The sequence below is a fragment of the Gadus chalcogrammus genome, chromosome 2, assembly GCF_026213295.1.
Source record: "Gadus chalcogrammus isolate NIFS_2021 chromosome 2, NIFS_Gcha_1.0, whole genome shotgun sequence".
Taxonomy (NCBI): domain Eukaryota; kingdom Metazoa; phylum Chordata; class Actinopteri; order Gadiformes; family Gadidae; genus Gadus; species Gadus chalcogrammus.
The window spans coordinates 6,186,083-6,209,822 of record NC_079413.1 but is presented as its reverse complement, the minus strand read 5'-3'; the positions used below and the strand labels follow the sequence as shown (position 1 = coordinate 6,209,822).

The window sequence follows — 23,740 nt, the reverse complement described above, 5'->3', positions numbered from 1 at the left end:
TTCTGATAATTATGAAGTTTATTATTGAACCTGTTGGAAAATATATTCATATTGTAATAACATATTAATAATGTTGTCATATTTTGTGAACTACAAAATGTTCAGTGAAAAGACAAATAATTTATTAGAAAATAATGAATATGAAAGACAAAATACATTAAGATTATTATACAATAATAAACACATATACATATACAAATATGATTTATAACTATATCCTATATGCAAATTGTATTGAAAGGCCATTTGGCGTCTATGGAGACTACTATCATGCAGATGTTATCAAGTGCTACCGATGCATGGTCTCATCAAGTTACCGATGGTTAGAACGAAGACGAAAATAACCTAATCATCGACCAGTCCGTTCTTAGAATACATCCCATAGACCAGTCCTACACATAGCATCTTTCCCACAATCCCTTGCGGCAGCAGGCTTCTGCCAGTCAGTTTCAGAAGTAACGTTGGGTCCGCTCGATCTGCAGGATTTCCCCTCAAAAAATATTATACAGCGAATTTGTCAACATGATGTGCGACACCACTAACAGAAGTTTCAGAACTAATCTGGCCACTATTTTGGAACAACTGACCAACGCAGCCTTAGTTGAAATAAGCAAGCTTGCCGATGACTGCTCCGCCGTCCTCCACACAGAGATATCGCAACAGAAGAGTGAAAACGATGCATTAAAAAAGAAATGCTATTCACTTGAGATTCAACTGAGGGCAGCCAGAGAAACACAGCACTATCCAAACGACACTCTTGACCATCGACCGAGTGGGACTCATGGCCTGGAAAAACGTGTACAAGGTAGGTATTGAACAGTGTGTAAGCTACACGGCGACAGAGGTGGGGGTGGCCATTCTTAATTTACATCCATGGGGCTGGCAACCCCCAGAACGGCCTCAGCAACCCCGGGTACATGTCGATGTTTTTCCTTTTACACATTACAATGGTTGATCTGATGGATAGTGGATCTAATCGATCAGAATTCGATTAGACGACTAGTTTTACTTTGAGAAGAATTAACTTCTCAATCAAGCATATATAAACACACACACACACACACACACACACACACACACACACACACACACACACACACACACACACACACACACACACACACACACACACACACACACACACACACACACACACACACACAAATACAAACATATTTAATTAATACACGGCCACCTTGTACTAGTGTTGCACAATGTTGTATCAAAAGGACCTTAAATAAATAACACCTATACATAATGCCATCAAGAACATATTCTTTCTCCACAGTAGGGTAGCTTACTCAAACGAATTCATTGTTTCTTCACTGCAAGCTGAAGATTTACACACATTTCTCGTTTATATAGAGCAGCAACAGCATCCCCCAACGATTGAAGGCATTTTTGGAAAGGACTGGTGCAGTGACCTATGGAGAGAAGAAAGAGTTGCCACGGAAAGGAAAGAGAGAATGGAAGCTTCTGCCACCAGAGAAGTGTTACCACAGGTACTTAATTATAACACAATGGGCCCCTTATTATAACAATTATAACAATGATGTAATTAATAATATCAATTGCAGTAATTTGCATATATTACTTATATGGGCCTGTTATATTTATCTACCATGGGTGCAGCTGTTCGAGTGATCAACGGTTCGGTTCGGTTTACGGTTTTTGGTCGCTGTTTTCGGTTCGGTACTATATTTCCCCCTAAGAAACAGGGGTAAGTTTGGGTTTGGCAAATTTATAAACCTCTGGATGGACTCAATATGTCAGCAAATGCTCCGTTCCTTGTCTGTGCCCTAACATGAAAGAGTATAGACGATGTGATAATGAGTTGTCCCATAGGTTTTTTATATCTTCATCCTTATATCGATGTCGTGGTGGTAAAATTTTGGCTGAAGGCTATATGGAGAGTAAATCAGTGTGTTTATGTTTAGGTTTATCCCATGCGAGCCTCGCACTGGCCAAAAATACATTTGGATGGTTTCGCCATCAACGGCTATACATGTTTGATGTGCACCTACTAGTATAATGTGCATCGATCGAAGACGGTCGCACATTGATCGGCCACTTTTATTTTGGCTTTGCATTCGTCCAAAAATAATCCTAATGTTCCCAGACGTAAATGGCGCAGACGAATCTAACAACTGCTGGTGCTCACCCTTCTATACCTTTATGATCTCTACTGACCAGCGAACACTCAGCGCTGCACTCACTGAAGTTATTGATGGTCATTATTGTTACTGGCTGTGTTCAATAGCAAAGAATAATAAGTCCAGCTATTATTAAGTAGCCGATCACTGTGTATAACAACTATACTACTGTGATTCCAAAATGTGCAAACAATTATATTTGTTTTCTCAGCAGTACCATATTTTTATCCGGCTACTAATAACTATTGTGTTATTTTTCTGTGCATTGCAGGCAATAAACCTGATAGACAGTGATCCCGACCTAATATTTGTGAAAGAGGAGGCATACGATGACCAGCCAATCGGCCAACAGATGAGAACCAGGGATCACAGAAAAAGTATGTTCCTCTTGATAAATCCCCCCCCCCCGAAAAAAAAATGAAATCTGAACCACTGCTTTAATCATATGTACTTATTGAAGCGTGTGCCGCGTCCATCTTCACAGGCGGGCCTACGTTCGAGGAGAGCTCCCTTCACAGAACCGTCCCCAACGAGCTTCGCCTTCACGCGAGAGACTTACACAACTTCACCATGAACGCCAACAGCCAGACGCAGCAGCAACCAGGCACACAGCCCTCCGTGCCGCTCATAGAACATCTGATTGCAGACTCGGGGCTGAGCACCTTTGTCGACAACACAAACCCTTCCCAAGCCACCGGGGAATACTCCGACTGTATGAACAATGCCCACAGCAACGGCAACAACAACGCCAACGCGGGTAAACAATTGGCTGTGGACCAGCGGGTTAGGAAGCCACTGAAAACCTTTGAGTGCCTGTTCTGCGGGAAGATATTCAACTATCTCAGCAGTTTGAAGGTACACATCCGGAGACACTCTGGCGAGAAGCCCTTCAGTTGCCCCGTTTGTGGGAAGAGGTTCGCTCAAAAAACGTATCTGAAACTACACCAGCGAGTGCATTCCGGGGAAAAGCCTTACAGTTGCCAGCAATGTGGCAAAAGCTTTTCCCAGAAGAGCTCCTTGAACATCCACTTACGGACACATACGGGAGAAAAGCCCTATAGCTGTGTTGATTGTGGGAAGAGTTATGCGTACAAGTACGGTTTTAATCATCACCAGTGTTTTAATTGATCTAATTTAAAGCTGCCGTTTGTAAGACATGAGCTGTAAGGGGGATCAGAAAAGAGCATCATAAACGCGCCTCTCTCCCCCCCCCCCCCCCCCCCGCCCCTACCTCCTCTGTAGCTATACCATCTGGGAGAAATCCCCTGATCATTCAGAAATATAAATATTTGAACTGACCCAAAACAGAATTTCTGAGAAGTGTGCCCACACGTCACTAAAAGTTTTGCAACTATATAGTATTGAACTATTGAGCTAACTATATAGTAGTATAGCATGTGTTATTGAAGTGTATGTATCTTAATATATGAGAGTAATGAGTGTTCTATGATTGATATTGTATTGATGCACCCAGAAGAAGGCATTATATCACGTTTACACTGCCAATTCCTATTCAGAGTCCTCAAACCGAAACACAATAAAATGTGTTACACTTGTGATGTTAGATTAGTTATATGTCTACATTTAAATAATAAAACCTTTTTTGTTTTGACACCCCTTTGAGTCTGGAATTCATGGTCACACATATACATATATATAACAACGTAGTCTGTTGAAGAAAATAATAGGTTGTTATTTGTTTTGGTCTGTAGCCAATATAAAGCAGGTAATTGTTTCTCCCCAGGTTAAAGACAAATATTCTCATTTACAAGTCGAATATAAGGAAATACTACAATGTTTTGCCACAAGAGTGAGTGAATGATTTAACAAAAACCTATTTGATGTTAGTAAACCATATCTAAATTCTTAGTTTAATCTATTTGATCTAATCTCTAATTTTCTCGTCTTCCCCTATTTAATAGATTTCCTTCGTCATTCGAAAAAAGAAAAATCAGTATAGCTTGCACCATTGTTTTATAGTAATGTTTGCATACAATGTCTTCTTAAAATAAATAAATACAGAAATAATGGAATGTACAAACTTCCAAAATACAAAATAGAAAAGGCTAAAAAATAAATAAATAAATACTGTTTTTATTTTATTTTTTGTTATTATTAGTAGGCTCCCAGTGTTATTATTAATTACATGTCATGAACAATTATACATTAAATATGTGAGATGAATGACATTTACAATCACATTTGAGGCATTTTGAAAACGCTTTTATCAAAAGCGACTTGCAAAATTGTTTTACACACTACGACGGCAGAGGCGATGCCGACCATGCAAGGCGACAGCCATGAAGTTCTAACAGTTTTATATAGCCTATTCTTACATTTAAAGAGATTACATCCTTATATTTGTACATGGCTGTGCAACTGCTCTCAACCTTTTTAGATTAAACGATCGATGTATGTTGCTTCAAACAACAATGGAAAGGTGTTACTAGTTTAGAAAGCAAAACCCATAGATCAGAGCCGATATATTATATATGCTCTGCTCTATGGTAAAAATGATTTATGAATATACATAGAGAGAGAGAGAGAGAGAGAGAGAGAGAGAGAGAGAGAGAGAGAGAGAGAGAGAGAGAGAGAGAGAGAGAGAGAGAGAGAGAGAGAGAGAGAGAGAGAGAGAGAGAGAGAGAGAGAGAGAGAGAGAGAGAGAGAGAGAGAGAGAGAGAGAGAGAGAGAGAGAGAGAGAGAGAGAGAGAGAGAGAGAGAGAGAGAGAGAGAGAGAGAGAGAGAGAGACTCTCTAAATAGCTCTGCCAAATAGGTTTTCATAGAAGGCCGGAACAGTTCTTTTGCGAGATGGAACTGTTGTGAAGGAAGGAAGGGGACCAAAATAAAAGTTACAATCTAAACGCTATTTCCGGAGGAAGTAAAGAGTCAGCTGCTTACCGTTATCAAAGTACTTTAGGTTCGGTCATAAGACCAACATATATTTTAAAGGCGATTAAAGGCATTCCACCTGCTTGCCATCATCGCTATTCAGCCGGAGTGCAGCGTAATCGCAACTTGGAAATATGAACTCGGAAAAGGACTTTTCCCCTTTGACGCCCAATATAGTCAGAGCACTGAATGATAAACTGTATGAAAAGAGGAAAGTCGCCGCATTAGAGATCGAAAAGCTGGTCCGTGAGTTTGTGGCCCAGAACAACTCCACTCAGATCAGGCACGTGATCCAAATACTAGCCTCGGAGTTTGCATTGTCACAGCATCCTCACAGTCGCAAAGGAGGTCTCATTGGGCTGGCAGCCTGCTCCATTGCTCTCGGTAAGGACTCGGGTCTGTATTTGAAGGAACTGATTGAACCCGTGCTTACATGCTTCAATGATTCCGACAGTCGTCTGCGATACTATGCCTGCGAGGCCCTTTACAACATTGTCAAGGTAGCGAGAGGAGCTGTACTGCCTCATTTTAACCTGCTTTTTGATGGCCTGAGCAAACTGGCAGCGGATCCCGACCCCAATGTGAAGAGTGGATCTGAACTCCTGGATAGATTGCTAAAGGATATAGTGACGGAGAGTAACAAATTTGACTTAGTAGCGTTTGTACCACTTTTGAGAGAGAGGATCTACTCCAACAACCAATATGCACGTCAATTCATCATTTCTTGGATACTGGTCCTGGAGTCTGTGCCAGACATCCACCTCTTGGATTACCTCCCGGAGATCCTCGACGGGTTGTTCCAGATCCTGGGAGACAACAGCAAGGAGATCCGGCGGATGTGTGAGATGGTCCTTGGGGAGTTCCTCAAAGAGATCAAGAAGACCCCGTCCAGTGTCAAATTTGCTGAGATGGCCAATATTCTGGTGATCCACTGCCAGGTCGTCGATGAGACCAAAATCACCAACGACCTGATCCAGCTGACGTCCATGACCTGGATGAGGGAGTTCATCACGCTCTCAGGGAGGGTGCTGCTCCCGTACTCCTCCGGCATCCTCACGGCGGTGCTGCCCTGCCTCTCCTACGACGACCGCAAGAAGTCCACCAAAGAGGCGGCGAGTGCCTGCAACCACAGCCTCATGAAGCTGATCACCCCGGAGGATGACGAGGAGGAGGAGGAGGAGGAAGAGGAGAACAAGACGGCCACTGGATCGCCGCCGCACAAGGACCAGCCCAAGGCAGAGGGGGACAGCAGCGACCTGCTGGACGCCTCCCAGGAATCCGGAGCCCTCAGTAACATCAGCTTCTTCTCCCAGACGAGCACCGACCGGCCTCACGTGTCCCTGGACCTGGACGGCATCGTTCAGGTGCTGGACCGCCACCTCCACGACTCCTCCACCGGCATGATGACGCGGATCGCCGTGTTAAAATGGCTGTACCACCTGTACATCAAGACGCCGAGGAAGATGTTCCGGCACACGGACAGCCTGTTCCCCATGCTGCTGAAGACCCTGTCGGACGAGTCGGACGAGGTCATCCTGAAGGACCTGGAGGTGCTGGCGGAGATCGCCTCGTCCCCCGCCGGCCAGACGGACTTGTCGGCTTCTTGTGACAGCGGTGATCAGCGGCTGGAGCTCAAGGTGCCCTCGGCGGCGGGGGCCCAGCCGGGATACCTCACGCCCAGCGGGGGCTCCAAAGCGGTGGACGCGTCGCCGTCCACCCCCAGCATGAACTCCTACTTCTACAAGTTCATGATCAACCTGCTGCGGCGCTTCAGCCTGGAGAGGAAGCTCCTGGAGAACCGGGGCGGCTTCATCATCCGGCAGCTGTGTCTGCTGCTCCACGCCGAGAACATCTTCCACTCCATGGCGGACATCCTGCTGAAGGAGGAGGACCTGAAGTTCGCCTCCACCATGGTGCAGACGCTCAACACCATCCTGCTGACCTCGGCCGAGCTCTTCCAGCTCCGCAACCAGCTCAAGGACCTGCACACCCAGGAGAGCTGCTCCCTGTTCTGCTGCCTGTACCGGTCCTGGTGCCACAACCCGGTGGCCACGGTGTCGCTGTGCTTCCTCACGCAGAACTACCGGCACGCCTACGACCTCATCCAGAAGTTCGGCGACCTGGAGGTGTCTGTGGACTTCCTGATGGAGGTGGACAAGCTGGTGCAACTCATCGAGAGCCCCATCTTCACCTACCTGCGGCTGCAGCTGCTGGATGTGGAGAACAACCCCTACCTGATCAAGGCGTTGTACGGCCTGCTGATGCTGCTGCCCCAGAGCCAGGCCTTCCAGCTGCTGTCCCACCGCCTGCGCTGCGTGCCCAACCCCGAGCTCCTGAGGACGGCAGACGACTCTGCGTCGGCGGAGCCCCGCGCGCAGCAGGTGGCTGCCCGGCGGGCCTCCCACGCGCCGATGGACTACCGCGAGCTGCTGGAGCACTTTGACCGGGTCCAGAGCAAGCACCTGGAGGTCAGGCACCAGCGCTCGGGCCGCGCCACCGACCTCTCCGACAGGAAGCTAATGTGATTACTATGGCGTCTTGTAGCAAACTCTGTTACGGATGAGCTATGACTAAAGTAATTGCAAGAAATTGGTTGACTTTAGTAGAGCAGAGGTTGTTGTTGTTTTTTTAAACATGCTTCCGTGGCCAAAAATTGTTTTGCTGTATAACTTAAAACTGACGAAAATCAAGAATTTAAGAAATAGTTGTACTTTTGTAGGTGAGAACAAGCACTCGTACATTATGTATCAAAATATTGTAATTATTTTGACTGGGATTCAAAGTGTATTTAAGATGTCAGAGACTTTAAATGGTCAACGTGAGAAGGCACCTTAAACGTTGATTGATGTACGTACGCACATAATCGTACAATTATGTGTATATGCCTTGCAATGTTGTGCAGTACATTCCCGTCTCACTTTATTATGTTTTTTTTACGGATTTGTGGATTATCTGGAATTTTCAGCTCTGTATAAACAACATTTTACTTCAGCCTCTTGGCACCTGGGTAGGAATTAAATTGGTATTGTATTTGCCAACAATATTGACTTCATTATTAACTTGTATATGAAGGAAACTTTGTGTGCACAGGATTGCATTAGTTTGTTGTCACAGCCATCGGTTGCTGTTTGTCTTTAGGGAAACAATGCCACATGTTATGTTGCTTTTTTGTTACACATAATTATATATGGAACATTTTACACATGTCTGTCATGTTTTTTGAGAAAGAAAATCATGTGCATTATCATTCCTTTTCAATATACCCAAATAAATTGTATTGTGGAAAAATCTGATTCCTATTATAACATGATGAATAAAATCTAGATCTCTATAACACAGTAAACATCCATAGTACTATTTCATATTATTTTTGTGACGAGTGAGGATCAATCTATACAATGTTCACTGTATATATGTTTATATTAAATCTTTTTATTTTAAATGCAAATAGGCCTACATCTTTATAAAGTCAATAGACTTATACAGAATACATATGTCATAGTTACAAACACCAAATTGAAATAAACATAGTTAAACCGAAAAACGAACAAGTTAACAAACACAAACTTTATAAACACTATAACTGGACTCCACTGAACGTGAAAACAATTGTTATAGTTTTGATTTTGGTGATAACTGAACAACAAACCCATTCCAAAAAATTAATACAATCACTCAGGCTTTAAATGTCAAAATGGAAAAGAGCAATGTGAATACAGAAAAAGAAAATAACCTTTTATTGTGTTTGCTTATGTAACACATGCTTGACTCTTGATGATGTTGAAAATGGAAAATAGTCATTAGACACATTTAAAAATAGAGCTGCTAGCCAAAGCTAAATTAACCTTGTTGCTACGGCCAGCAGCTAAAGTTCAACCCAGGTCCACTGACCCTAACCCAAATAAACCTGTCTTTCTATTTATACCTACCAATTCTGCTATTTATTTTTCCCATGATCTGCCAATTATTGCATCATGTATGTATGATATCTATTTGTATGATCAATAGAAAGACATACAAATGTTCCCCCTCCTAAAGCACCGTGTTTCATGGACCTCAGTTCTCTATTCTCATTCCTCAAGTTCAAATATTTGACCCTCACTTTGGTCTCTAATTTCATTCGTGTGCCGCTCAAAACAGGTCCCAGGCGGCCCCCTGGGCTTTATTCTGCGTGTGGCGTTTATTTATAATCCGGGACTCATGCATGCCAGGCATTACACAGCACAACACATGGTATGCCATGGAAGACGTGCAATTGACACTTTTATCCCTGAACAACGCCAGGGTTTTTATAGAGACAGCCTTTCAGGGTCGTGGGAGGGGAACGGGTAACGCTAGCTTGTGGTCCTCCCCTGAGCCCGCTGAGGACACTTGACGCTGTCATCTGAGCAACAACCTTTCCTGTCCAATTTGTGAAGATTATTTTAATCAGACCACGGCGCTAACCTGCAAACATCGTTCTTTTATAACCCGTCTTAAGGACAGCTGCAAAAAAAAAAAACAGAGGCACTGGTGACTCCCACTGCCGGCCGCTGTCCATCGTAGCACGCTCTTCCTTTGATGGAGGAGTTGGCGGTGAGCAGTATGCTTGAGAAGCCCTGCGAGTCCTTCAAGGAGGGCATGAGCAGTGATGACCCGGAGGCCTGCAGGCAACACGGGTTAATGCTGAAGCTGTTCTGTCTGGAAGACCTGGAACCTATCTGTACACTCTGTGAGAAAGCCCCGGGCCACGATGGACACAGGCTCTACGCCTTGAGGGAGGGAACACTTGATTGCAAGGTAATATAATCATACATTTGTTTGGTTTTTTTGTTAATTTGATTTAGGTTAGGGTTTAAGTGTCCATCAAAGTCTGTCTTCTGATACCTTGTGAATTAGGCCATGACTCTTTTGACCTTTGTTAACAGCTCATAGCTCCTCATAAAAAAAGAAGATAAAAAGTCTTTAAATGGAATCAAAATACAGGAATTACATTGCCCCTGATTCAATCATATCCAATAAACTTCACTTGATTTACACATATGTAAATTTATTAAATGGATATAAGTATTGCTTATTGTCATTTCAAGTGGTTGTTTGCGTTAGGGTTAGAGGCATGCTCAACACGTCTGCCATTGGAATTTATTGTTGTGATATTATTTTCCAGCCCAGGGAATACAACCTTGCTGCCCCCGTAATCCTCCCGTACCCCATAACAGTAACATGTTTGAAGCTCTGGGCAGCAGTCAATCATACTCTAATTATAGAATCATATTTCTGGTGGGCCACACCTAAAACCCCTGAGGTTGTTGAAACAAGACTCCCCAGTAGGTATCCTAAATGTGACGCCGTCGCCACAGTCACCCAGCTCTGACTTATGCCTTCTTTAACAGAATCCTAGGAACCCCGATTCCATTAAGGCCATCAGAGGTCGTCTTAAGTTCTATCCTCTTAAGTTCCCCCCCTCTGACGTTGCATTGACATTAGGGCTCAGCACTGTACGTTCAACAATGTAATTTCTGGCCGCATTGTGCAGCTTAACTTGCAGGGCGAACTGCGGCCGTGGAACAGTGTGTGCAGCTGAAAGGCCCGCATTGTTGCGGACGGCTTGGACAGTATCATGCCAGTGTGACCCTTTCTTAAAAGTGTTGATGCCTTGTGACTGACCTTCTAGGCGGAACTCAAAAGTGCACTGTTGGCTCTAAAAGAGAAGCTGCCACTATACAAGAAGGCTAACGCTCTCTGCGAGCACACGGCAGAGCATATTAAGGTACCCTGCACCAACATCCAAAACACACAACTCTACTGCCTCATGGATCAACCCCTTGTGCCAACAGAACAGGAAAAAAATGACTGATTTATTTTTCTTCCCCAACCCCCCCTCTCTAGATGCAAGCAGAACACACAGAGAAGCAAATAAAAGAGGAATTTGATGCGATGCGTCAGTTTCTGAAAGAAGAAGAAGAGGCCCGACTGGGTCTTTTGAAGGCAGAGGTGGATCACAAGACGGGGATGATTAACCAGAGTATTGAGGACATGAAGAGCGAGCTGGGAATCCTCACCAACTCCATCCACGCTGCGGAGCAGGACATGAGATTGTCAGACATCCCCTTCCTACAAGTAAACTAAACAGACACAATGCTGATGTACTATATGTTTGAATACATGTGTGATCTGTATGCACTGTACATTATGTTATATCCCTACTTTTACTTTTCAGAATTACAAAGAAACGATCAAAAGGTATGCAACCTGCAGTCCTATGAAAGCTCTGAGCAAATCTAATGCGGGCAATACATGGAAGATACAATGGAAGTATTTAAAAAACAAAGTCTTATCGTAACACCTCACATTTCAGGGTTTTGAGAGTTCCAGTGGACCCGTATCTGAGGCCGGGATCACTCGTGGACGTGGCTAAACACATCGGCTCCCTGAAATACAAAGTGTGGGAGAAGATGAAGAAGAGGATTCAATTCAGTGAGTTCAGCTGCTGAGTGACACCGGCTGCCATCTATGCGTTGTCTCTGAGCTCAATTACTCATCCCTCGGTTCTGCATGTCGTTCCCTCAGCGCCTGTAATCCTGGACCCCAACACAGCCGCCAGCTGCTTCATCCTGTCAGAGGACCTCACCTCTCTGCAGTCCTGCGCGCATATCTTCAATCTCCCGGACAACCCCGAGCGCTTCGACAAAAGCGCCGAGATGCTCGGCGCCGAGGGCTTCTGCACCGGACGCCACAGCTGGGACATCGACGTCAAGGACAACACCTACTGGGTGGTGGGCGTGGCCAGTGACTCCATCAACAGGAAGGGGAAGCACGTTCTGACCCCGGCCGAGGGCTTCTGGACTATCCGTTTTCGTAACAATGAGCACAAGGCCTGCACCGCGCCTTGGGAGCCCCTGGTCATGAGCAAGCCCCCCCAGGTGGTCCGGGTGGTCTTGGACATGGACCGATGCAAGGTGACCTTCTATGACCCCGGGGAGAGGACCCCGCTCTACACCTTCACAGGCATCATTACCCCAAGGGCCTTCCCGTACTTCTGCAGCGCCTGCAAGGAGCACCCGTTGAAGGTTCTACCCGCCAGGATCTCCCTGTTGACAGACTGATTCACTGATCTGCCAAAGTGTTGGAGAAACTTCCAACGATAATCCTTTGAAAAAAATATGCTTTAACCTGAATAAAAAAAACGGGATAGCCTTTTCATTATACATATGCATGCGAGTACCTCAGCAAAGTAGAATGTGGAGTGGATTGTATCACATTGTGAACAGAAGCGCGCATTCATTTCACACAGGTGGTTAGGTTTTAAAATATTTATTATGACTCAGTCAACAAATCTATTTCAAATCTGATCCAGATCCGAATAAAATAAAGTATTTATTTATTCCTATGAAGTTATCCTAATGGTAAGACAATATGATTAGGGTGACAAATCTGCAAATAAAGAATTATCACTGACATCCATATGCTTTCCTTTTCTTCAGAAGAAAAAGAGACATTTCCAATTAATATATTATAAAGTTTAAACACATAACATTTTTTTTAAGACCTGTGCCAAGACATAATTGGAGGTATTTCATACAGGTTAGGTGGGTTTAATTCTGTCGTTTTATATTAAAATGTTAAAAAACACTATATCTATTATTAGAGTAATCGATCAATTGGGGATACGCAACAGCTTTTGACTCCTGCTTCCCTCAGTGTTATACAAACGCACATTATTAAGTCCAAAATACGATGCTCAAGTATTGCTTTTATCTACAAAAACCTGTTATGGCAGCATTTCAAAAATAGTCAACCCTCCGAAAGGCATGGTTTGTCTTCTCTAGCCTTCACACCAAGAAGACAAATGTCTCATTGAACCCATTTCCTGTTAAAGGACCTACAGGACATTCACTTTGTGCATCAAGCAAAGTGTCTGTCAGGTCTCTAGTGTGAGCACAACATACTTCAGACAATGGTTTTAATTCAGTGTTAAAAAACACATAACAAACACGTTGCGTTGCTGCCTATAGCTGAAGTAGCCGTTTCATCCTGGGTTCCTGGTAAATGATCCCTGATAAAAAGTAACGTTTAATACCCAGATGGCGGTCTATATAAGACATGGGAGGCATATGCAGGACAAGCCTGCATCTCCTCTCCTTCTACTTCTAGTACAAGACGGCACATTGTGACTGCCTGTTGGCCCTGAAGTGCTCCGGGATCTCATAGAGACATTCTCCCATCCAACAACGCTCCGTACAGCTCCTCGTCCACGCGTTGATAATGGCCCGCTCTGGAGTTTAAAAAGTAGATCAGGTCCGTGGTCAGGCGAGGGTCGAAGCCTTCCTTCTGCAGCCTGGTTTTCTGGATCTTGAAAGTACCTGCGGTCGACGTGAGGAGAGACACTTTTCAATAAAACTAATTTCATGGAATACTTTATTTTGCTATTTTTCATTGAAGGGGACATATTATCCCACCAGGTGTGAGTGATTAGCCGTTGCAGATATTTTTAAACATCTTGTCTCGTCTGACATCACAAGTGGCCGTGTCCCCCCTAGACGTGTGCTGGATAGATCCTACCAGCCTACCGAGTGGACTGTAGCAAACGTTGCTCATCTATCCGTCACACATCTAGTTGGACACGCCCACTTGTGATGCCAGAAGAGGCACACATTCAGAACGGCTAGTAACAGCTAATCACGCTCCCAACTAGTGGTACAATATGTGACCTTTAAAGCGGACGAGGGCTTTTCTTTTGTATGGTGACTGTACCGTACCTGTGGTATCCACTTGTGGCGAGATTCGCAGAAACACCGGGCGGGCATATGGAGGCAGGGCCTGCTGAACTTCCTTCAGGAAGGTCTTACAGTTGAAACTGCCGGCACTGTCTGCGATGGCGGCCATGCCTGCCTTACCCTCCACACCTGAGCAAGAGGGACAATGGGCTGTTGAGCAGACGCTTTTATCCAATTTACCATAACATACCCGTGATCAACCCAACCAATGAGCAGGTTGGTCTCAGGCATCTTGCTTAATTGCCGACAGGAAGGCTGCAGACTTATTAGAACCTGGAAACCTTTGGCTGGGAAAGGTAAAACTAGCCTTGTGAGACCATCCAGAAATTTAAGTTTTGAATGAATTAATTCCTCCATCCGGCTTTGGCTGGGAAGCAATTGATTTCCTAAATATGAGCGCGGCCTTCATGCTGTTAAAAAACCTGGGACCAAACGGAAATAACACAAGTGCTCATATTCTAAAATATGAGCACTTAGGGTTCTGCAAAGAAATTCCTTTCCATACTTCCAACATTGTTATTCGGCAAACAAGGTTAGTTATTTCTCACAGGCATTCTGTGGCGCTCCTTGTACATTGGGAGCTGAAACTCCTTCTCCCTTCCTCTGATTCGTCCTATCATTTTTTCATTTCTGGGAAAAACAGCGAAAACAGAACGTGTACTCGCAAGATAAGGGTGATCGCACAAGTCTTTTTTTACATCCTAACCATTTGACCACTGAACATAACCTTTATGTTTAGTTTTACCACTATATTTTCATCAAGACCTTTCGCAGACCACCACGTATGCACGGAAACAGATAAATATACATGCAGTGGCTTAGCAAAGTTTAAACACAATTATGACCGCAAAAAGGACACGCCCACTGGGAAAACAGTGGAAAAACAACACAATTACCACAAACTAATACAAAACGTCAATGGAAAAACTTTGATGGGTCACTTTTTCGTCTTTCACACAGAAACATACGACAAAAAGCAGTGGTCCGGTGTGTTTCAAAGGTGACATTATACCACCAAGTGTGAGTGTGTATAGCCGTTACAAGCCGTTTGGAAAATCGGCCTCTTCTGACAGCACAAGTGGGCGAGTCCACCTAGATGCATGACAGATAGACGAGCCACGTTTACTACAGTCCGCTAGATAGGCTGGTAGACCGATCTATCCAGCACACATCTAGGTGGACACGCCCGCTTGTGATGTCAGAAGAGGCCGATTTTCAAAACAAGGATTGTAACGGCTAGTCACACTCAAACCTGGTGGTATAATGTATCCCCTCAAACGTCCACCTCCCACTGTACATTGAATCACCATCATCGACATCATCATCATCATCAGCCTCATGAGCTGAGGACGCTTCCGGAGAGCACGCGGCGCTGACCTGGCACAGACACCCCGTAGACGGCCACGTCCGTCTGGTCCAGGAGGCCGCTCAGCGTGCCCTCCACCTCCGTGGTGGACACGTTCTCCCCGCGCCAGCGGAACGTGTCCCCGCTGCGGTCCCGGAAGTACATGTAGCCCAGCTCGTCCATCACCAGCACGTCGCCTGTCGTCGTCGCCATGGAGACAAGGGCCGTATTAACAAGACTGCGGGGACTTAGTGGTTCAACGCGGGCGGGGGGGCAATAGCTGTTAGGGAAATGGCGTGCGATTTGGTTTAGTGACGTGAAGCAAAAATCGTGATTGAGACATTCATGAGCACCATGTTCAGACGTGTGCGAAACGATTCGAAATTGTCCGAATTCGTTTCATCGCTTGTAGTCGGTCGACGTCGTTCGGGGGAACACACAAACCCGACGGGGCATCACCTGATAAATAGGCGGTGTCGTTTTTCTTGAACACGTTCTGGGCGATCTTCTTGCGCGTGGCGTCCGAGCTGGCGTAGCCGTCGAAGCGGCGCAGCGGGTCCTGCTGGTTGATGCGGCCCACCAGCAGCCCGGGCTCCCCTAGCAGAACAACCACAGGGTTATTGGCACGGCCCCGGGGCCTCAAGCACACAGAGGCCCTGCAGATCAACACTAAGTCATTTCAATTCAGTTCAGCAAACAGAGCTGGGGTCTCATTTATAACCGTTGCGTACGCACAAAACGAAAGTGAAAGTGGCGTACGTGACTTTCCACGCCAAGGTTGTGATCTATAAAAAACTAACTTGACGGGAGAATGTGCGCAGGCCTAAGCAAACTCTGACCCATGCGTACGCATGGTTTGGAGGAAAAGGAGAATTGGCGACACAGACGGTGTGGTGCTGAACTGAAGTCAGACAGAAGAAATGTAGAGAAGAACGATTATGTTTTATCATCGGCCTTCATAAGTTTAATTTCGACCCGTATCATGCGTTAAATCTGTGTAATCAGAATAATTTAAGTCAACTGCGTTATTTCTCAGTTATAACTCCAGAAACATTTCCTTAGAATCTAAATGAAAATTCAAAATGAAAATTCTCTCTATTTAATCCCGTCACTCCATACTGTCCACTGGCGACGCGACTGCATGGAATAAAGCATCTGTCCAACATGTGTCAATAACATAATATTTTTATGTGACACTGTAAACACATAATCAAATGTCAATTAAATCCCAAGTGTGGAAAACCAAGCAACATACTCCTCATCACAATCGTTATATTATTGTCCGTTCCTCTTGATGCTTTTCATGACAAATCAGACATTAAAAAGGGGTTATGTTCAAGAACATTTTACGTGGGTGATTACAAACTGATTATCCAAGGTGTTCTCGGTCAGTCTTATTACCGTAGCGCTATAAATACAGTGGTGAGCCCCGTGCGTAATGCTGCACCATGGCCCTGCTGGCACTGCTGGAGGAACATGCAAATGGCAGGATTCGGAGGGAGAGGGTCTTCAGGGACCACAACGATTTATTGGTACATACAAATATGTACCTTTATGTCAGACCACTTCTTTTTTAATTCTGGGACTGTGCGCTCCGTGCCACTGACAGACACTGTTGCAGCAACATGTTGCTACTCATTCTGCTTTTTGTTGTTAGTGATCCCAATCCCGTGACGGCCGTACAAAACTACTTTTTGGGCCTCCACCTCACCCACAAGTGTCTCCACTTCAACCTCCGTGAAATTTCGCTTTTTTGCTTTTCTCAGTCCTTCTGCCATTCTTTCCGACAAGACATAATACTTCCATCTGAGTCTGATATATATGCAGATTGCATTCATGAGGTCATTTGCATTGACCATTTATGGTTAAAAAGGGGCGTGTACAGGGCGGAACGTGAAGCTGATTCAGCTGCGCACACTTGTAGGCACTCTGTGATTTATAAAGCAAAGATTGCTTAGAGGTGTGCGTACGCAGGGTTTTATAAGTCTGAATATTTTTTGGTGCATGCAAAACTTGGCTTTTGGGCGTACGTACACTTTTAGTAACGATCCCACGCGCAGTTTTATAAATGAGACCCCTGGTGATTACACGCTTTACCCACCAAAGCAAGCGATGTACAGACAAGAGGGGGGGGGGTTCGATTAAGACCTACAGAATGGTTTCCCCTCTGCCGACCGATGGAAAATACACTTGTTCAGAACAATGCAGGCCACTGTCTGCGGAAAAACAATGTAAAACGGCACTTCTGTAACGCACACACATACACACACACGCACGTACGCACGCGCGCACGCGCGCACACACACACTCACCGGGGCGACAGGGCACACACAGTCCCTGGCTGCTGCGGACCAGCTCCATGGTGAACTCGTCCACCTTCACCAGGCGTATGGGGTAGATGTTGGGCAGGATGCGGCTGTTGAACCCACACGCCCCCACCTGGTGGGACACGAAGCACACCGACTCTCTCATCCCGTACTCATTCATAAACAGAAATAGGCACACACACAGACAGACACAAGTCTATCCTTTAAAACAACATGCACACACAGACGTACGCACAAACACACATGCAAAAGTCTATCCCTTAAAACACACACACACACACACACACACACACACACACACACACACACACACACACACACACACACACACACACACACACACACACACACACACACACACACACACACACACACACACACCTTGCCGTCCATGTTGGCGATGCTACAGTTGCACTCCGTGGCGCCGTAGAACTCGCCGATCTTGGCCACGCCAAAGCGCTCGGTGAAGGCCTCCCAGACGTTGGGGCGCAGGCCGTTGCCGATGGCCAGGCGCACGCGGTGCCCGCTCTCCGACGGCCGCATGGGCTGGGACAGCAGGTAGCGGCAGATCTCCCCGATGTACTGCACCACCTGCAGGGGGACGAGGCAAAGGGGTGCTGGATCAAATCCAGGACGGGACGTGTGGGACATGTGCTGTGCTGAAGCACAGGAAAGGAAGTAGACGAAATCCAAAATGGATAGATTTTAAATGGAAATATGCAAAATATGCATGATTTATCTGAACAAAATATTTTTTCTGTGAGTGATCATAGTAATCAGGTTATCTCAAACAGTCTAATGAGTCCATTTCTGAGCAATTCCAATGAAAAAAATCCATTGACATACATATGCACGCAAATATATACGCCGTTGTTGTTTTTTTACTGGGCTTTCTTACAGTGCAGTTGTACTTGATGCAGTCATCCCAGAAATTGCTGGCAGAGAACTTCCTCTTCACGACCACGGTCACACCATTGATCAGACTCTGCCCGACGCCCATGATGTTACCTGATGGGTGGCAGCAACATGGGAGACAGTTAAGACATGAAGGCCAAACATCCACTCTGGGGTAGTCATCATCAAGAGGCAAAAGGCCAGTTGTCGTTATATTTATTCATACCGGCCGAGTGGTAGAGGGGCAGGCAGTCATAAATTACGTCATCAGGACGTATGTCGAAAGCGTAATATCCAAACGCGGCAATCCTGTAATACCTGTAATAACCAAATTGTGTTGAAACAAAACAATCAAACAAAGATGTACCTTAAAGTACAGGAGTGATGTTCTAACACGGGTTGCAAAGGCTGGTGTGTTAAGCTGGACAACCTACCGACTGTGTACGATGATGGCAGCTTTGGGCAGCCCTGTGGTCCCGGACGTATAAATGTAAAACAGTTGATCTGCAGGGGAGAGTGGAGCAGCACGTTAGGAAAAGAACAACGGAGGGACATGGATCCTCCCCTTTTCACAATCAAGCGTTTGTTTTGATGGTTATCATTTTTCAATGAAACTGGTTATAATTGTTGTTTTTGATAACTTCCAACTAGGTAAATGTTGAATGTTGTGTTGTAACTTAGAGCTGCACACACTTTCTTGTTGGAGAGTGTTGCGTGTATTAATTATTGGGCTTATCTTTGTGTATTGTGTGTACTGTATAATCATTTTAACGCCCTTCCACACATGCAGCCTTTCCCTGCAATTTTCCAGGACATTTCCCTGCATGGGCTCACGTGTAAATGGGATCAGGGATCGATTGCCCAGGATATCTGCCTGCTCAAGACATAGTAACATTTACGGATTGCTGCGGTTAGGGCTGTGCTGTGATGAAAGCTTAACATTACCAGGAGAGGTATGTAAAGGGTTACACCCGTCTGAACAAAGACTTTCATGTGGATCGGGCGGACCAATCACAAGACTCTGCGTCTGTTTACATTAAAGCGCCAATGCTTTCTGGGTGAGTCAATGACAATACAATATATATTAGATAAGATATCAATACAGCTTATTTCGTTTGCAAACAAACTGCTTTTTAAAAAAGGTTTTTAGGTGGCCGGTACCATTGAGAGACGGAAATGTTCCAACAGTTGAAATCACATGCAGTGCCTTAAAGGTTATCCTAATAATTTACCTGGAACTATGTGTGAAAGTGCACGCCATATTTTAGTTCTCCCTTATATTGTTGTTAAAATCGAAATGTTCCTTTTCCTTTGTTGTTGTTTTGTTACATCAATGCGTTTTCATGTCAACTCCAAGTGCCGAGGCAACAGCTCATAAGGGTCCTTAAGAAACATTAAACAGTGTGTGGTTGGTCACAAACTTACCAAATTACCTTTCACCCTTCACATGTGCAGAGCACTTAAAGGACATTTGTGATTCAGAGAGCACACACACACTAATCAGTTGGCCGACCTCTACGCATAACTGCTTCAGAAGGAGGAAAAGAACAACGCCAAGAATTACTATGAAGACCAAACGGACGTTAACTTAAAACCTCTGGCCAGGCGATCGTATCAATATGGAAATGAACACAAAAAACCAGGATGTTATGAAGAAAATGTCTAATTAGAAACCCGACAAGAAACCCAGAATGGGATAACTTGAGCCGAATCCTCAAAGAGGGATTAGTTACACGGTATTAGGATTCTTAATAACAGGGTTGTGTAGAACATATCTGCACTCCCTGCACACAGTCTCCAGCCACAGTGACCTGAGCCGACGGGTTCAACTCGGTGGGGGGTCGATGGGGGGCCCTTACCATTGAAGCCCTTAGGGGACGGGCTGGGGGGAGGCGGGCGGGGGGAGGCCGAGGCCAGGATGGGGTCCAGGGCCTGGGCACCCAGCGAGGCCAGATGTTCGGCGCCGAGCTCTCCGGTGGAGAAGCGCGTCATGGACTGGCCGAGAGAGGAGCTCACCTCCAGCATGGCTGATGTTGATAGAGGAGGGACAGCGAGACACAAGAAGACAGACAGGGGGGGGGGGGGGGGGGGGGGGTTGACTCAGGTGGTGTTTGTTGAGAAAAGCCCCACCGCATTGCAACTGCACTGCCAAATCATTATTGGTGGATTCAACACATTTAAGGTGTCTCATAACAACACGTTCATCAATAGGACTCTTACACCATCCTTTGGACGAAAGTTTCCAAACCCACCAAGACAATAAGTGAAATCTTTTAATAACTAATCATTTCAGACTTAATTACGTCATAGTTAGGTATTTGGCATTATATGTGTGTTATAGTAAATATAATTTGGAAAAAGTAACAGAATCAACATCAGCAAATAGGATACCCTCTGTTTTCTTAAGTCTGAATGTTCTGCGTCTTGGACACAATCATTGGGAGACAAAGGGAACAGACAGCTCAGAGCAGGTATAGCATAAACGAGCCCAAGGAAAAGCATCCGTCTTTCTCTGTCTTTGCATATGTTTCTGTATTTCATTTCATTTCATTTGTTTAAGTTTTGCCCTTTTTTAGCCTGATCCAGGATTTAGACTTGGATGTTTTATTGTAATGTAAACATCCTCTCACATTCTTCCATAAACATGGGGCCTGAATGCTAGGATAAATAGCTTTGGATTAAAGCATCTGTTTAATTTACAAAATATTAGTCAGCCTAAATACCGCACAAAAGTCCAAACAGGTTAACTATAGCTCACTGAAGATACCCTTGGTCTATAAAATATCACTTTAACCCGCACACACAATTCTGAGTTAAAAAACCGACCCGTACATGCTGGGAACTCACACAAATAAAGAGTGTACTCTTAAAGCTTCAAGAATTTTGGAATGATAGCCCAGAGGCAGGATGATGGTTTGGTGGCAAAGAGGAGGATTGTTAAGAGTCTGGCGAACAGGAATGATCGCATCAAAACAAAGGCTAGCAACAGATTGTTCCGTAACACGTTTGTTAACCACCTCTTAGCAGCCATAAAGGAAGGTGAGTGAAGACAGGTTTTTTGAATGCTGTAAAGACGAATGCTGACGCACAATGTGACCATTACAACTCATTACAAAAAATTATGGAAAAACATTATAAAAAAACAATTACCAAGAATTACACCTTTACTAATGACAAGGAAAACTGTGCATCAAATAGTCCTTGTTGGATGAAAGATGAAGACACAATATTCTACCAAATATATTAACTTGCTCGTTTCAACCTTGTTCTCGAGTTTGATGTTTGATTTTGGCACAAACACGCTTTTTGATTTCCTACAAGTGTGACTCTTTTACTATCCTGCCAAAAATTGAGCCCATTCTGTCTCCATCTGCTGATCACGTCGGAAGCCATCGTGAAGCACAACCTCTAAGAGGCAGAACAGACAACCGTACGCGTGGACATTCACCTCGAGCGGTCTTACCGTCAGTGAGCTCAGCGCCGAACACGATCCCCCTCGCCGCCGACACCCCCACACAGTGCAGCAGGGCGTCGCGGCGGAGGTTGAAGTTGATGAGCGCCGCCTCCACCCCCACCTTGGCCAGGCCCAGCCAGAGGGCCACCTGTAGCGGCCTGCTCTCCATGAAGATGGCCACCACGTCCCCGGATACCCATCCCTGACCTTGAGCCCAATGGGCCACGGAGTTGGAAATCTGGTCCAGTTGGGTAAAGGTCCACGTTTCACCCGTGGCCTCGTAGATTAGGGCAGGCTTGTCTGGGTAGAGGTGGACCGTCTCGGCGAAGATGCTGGGGATGTTGCTTCCGTTACGCATGTGCCGCCACAGGGCCATCTTCACCCGCAAGAGCACGTAAAGGCCCCTGGATATCGATTGTGAAAAATGTACAGAAGGTCAGAGGGTCACAGCCACAAAGGTCAGAGGGTCACAGCCACAACCACAGATGCCAGAAGCACTCGATTTCCACATGGTTTGCGTAACACTTACTTCATATCCCGTTTGGCAGTGCGGGCGGCAATGTAGAAGTATTTCCAACTTTTTGTGCCGAGGTAGACCCCGATGCCTGCGGCTAAACTCCATGACCAGGACACTCCGAAGAGACGCAGCAGACCCAGAGTACCCAGAGAGACTGAGGCACTAGCCACATTACGCATTCTTATAAAATGAGCAGAAATTCAGAGTAAGGTTAGTAAGGGTGGGTGTGAGGGGGGGCTCACTTGTTGAGATCGTCATCATCACTGAGGTTGCATAATGTCAAAAGGGGCACATACACGTATAGGGGTTACACGAAAAAGGAGTGAATAGGGCAAATAGTTATGTTTTAGCGTCTATCATTGTAACAATGACCCTTACATTTATTACACATACAAGCAGGGTACTCCACGTAAGGAACAAGTCGTTAGAATTGATCGACATGTATGCAGTTCGGCCGAATCTAGTTTTCATGGGTAAACATGTGAGATTCAGCACAGATAACTTACCTAGGCACAAAACGAACTTGATCAACGTCACTTTTTCACTAACTTGAAAACGTGGGTCACAAAGACACCGTCGGCGATATCAGATCCACGTCAAATCAGCTCTTCGAAGTTTAAATATCTACTACTAGTAGTAGGGTGGACAGTTTGCAAGTCTTGCAGTAGTTTCTCAGTTCAATGTCATAACGGATTTGGTAACACTCATTCACAACGTACATTATCAACCAATATTTCAAAAGCATATGACCGTGTCTTGAAGATAGATGTTCGGATATTCGTGTAACTTCTAATGGACATAAAATTTACTCGAAATCAACGAGGAATGGTAAGCATCGGGCTAAGTTTTAGTACCAGGCTACATTTGCTTCTCCATATTGAATGGTGTCATTGCAACGGAGGCGCCGCCCCCACGCTCCCTCAGCGCGCTCAGGCATTGGACGCGCTGAACGCCCGTCAAGCTGTTCTTAAAATCAATTGGATCGGATATACCAATCCACATATAAAGACCCCGCCCGTTATCTAAGTTTAACTCAGAATGTTGCAGGTGCAATACAAACTATTCACCTACTGAACTCTACTTCAACTTTGATTTCATGCTTTATTGTTAGCGTAGTCTTTGCACTCGCTTGTGGCGCATGCGGTGCCACAACATTCATTGTCAGAAAGTAAAATAACTAATACACAAAAAACAACACCCATCATCAAAACTAATTCAACAATTGTCCACAATTTTGCCTTGGTGAACATGTAATTCAGCAGTTCGTTTCAAACGCAACGAAAACTCGGCGAAACACTGCTTTTCTTAGTAGAAAAGTAAAGATCTAAATCCAGGGATCGAGGATCTGGCTCCAAGATGCCATTCGCAGAGCCAGCAAACTCTTCCCTTGTGTCGTCTCTCCAT

At 45.1% G+C, this 23,740-nt stretch overlaps 4 protein-coding genes across 4 annotated transcripts; 3 read left to right on the top strand and 1 right to left on the bottom strand.

The window, feature by feature from the left end:
• Positions 1–420: 420 nt before the first annotated feature.
• On the top strand, positions 421–3,912 carry LOC130371753 (zinc finger protein 8-like). Its single transcript, XM_056577619.1, has 4 exons — positions 421–805; positions 1,366–1,502; positions 2,425–2,530; positions 2,638–3,912. The coding sequence occupies exons 1-4, from the start codon at positions 523–525 to the stop codon at positions 3,279–3,281; spliced, it is 1,170 nt and encodes a 389-aa protein (XP_056433594.1). The 5' UTR covers positions 421–522; the 3' UTR covers positions 3,282–3,912.
• Positions 3,913–4,997: 1,085 nt separating this feature from the next.
• vac14 (vac14 homolog (S. cerevisiae)) lies at positions 4,998–9,005 on the top strand. Its single transcript, XM_056577472.1, has one exon. It carries the CDS (start codon positions 5,178–5,180, stop codon positions 7,566–7,568), a length of 2,391 nt encoding a protein of 796 aa, XP_056433447.1. The 5' UTR covers positions 4,998–5,177; the 3' UTR covers positions 7,569–9,005.
• Positions 9,006–9,335: 330 nt separating this feature from the next.
• trim35-13 (tripartite motif containing 35-13) lies at positions 9,336–12,396 on the top strand. Its single transcript, XM_056577592.1, has 6 exons — positions 9,336–9,822; positions 10,697–10,792; positions 10,912–11,142; positions 11,243–11,265; positions 11,381–11,499; positions 11,593–12,396. Exons 1-6 carry the CDS (start codon positions 9,604–9,606, stop codon positions 12,126–12,128), a joined length of 1,224 nt encoding a protein of 407 aa, XP_056433567.1. The 5' UTR covers positions 9,336–9,603; the 3' UTR covers positions 12,129–12,396.
• On the bottom strand, positions 12,306–23,256 carry slc27a1a (solute carrier family 27 member 1a). Its single transcript, XM_056577519.1, has 13 exons — positions 22,843–23,256; positions 22,349–22,516; positions 21,829–22,223; positions 20,225–20,392; positions 18,800–18,869; positions 18,592–18,683; positions 18,370–18,479; positions 17,853–18,062; positions 17,457–17,583; positions 15,604–15,741; positions 15,177–15,341; positions 13,782–13,928; positions 12,306–13,385 (listed from the first exon to the last, which is right to left on the bottom strand). Exons 2-13 carry the CDS (start codon positions 22,513–22,515, stop codon positions 13,228–13,230), a joined length of 1,947 nt encoding a protein of 648 aa, XP_056433494.1. The 5' UTR covers position 22,516; positions 22,843–23,256; the 3' UTR covers positions 12,306–13,227.
• Between the last annotated feature and the right edge of the window lie 484 nt (positions 23,257–23,740).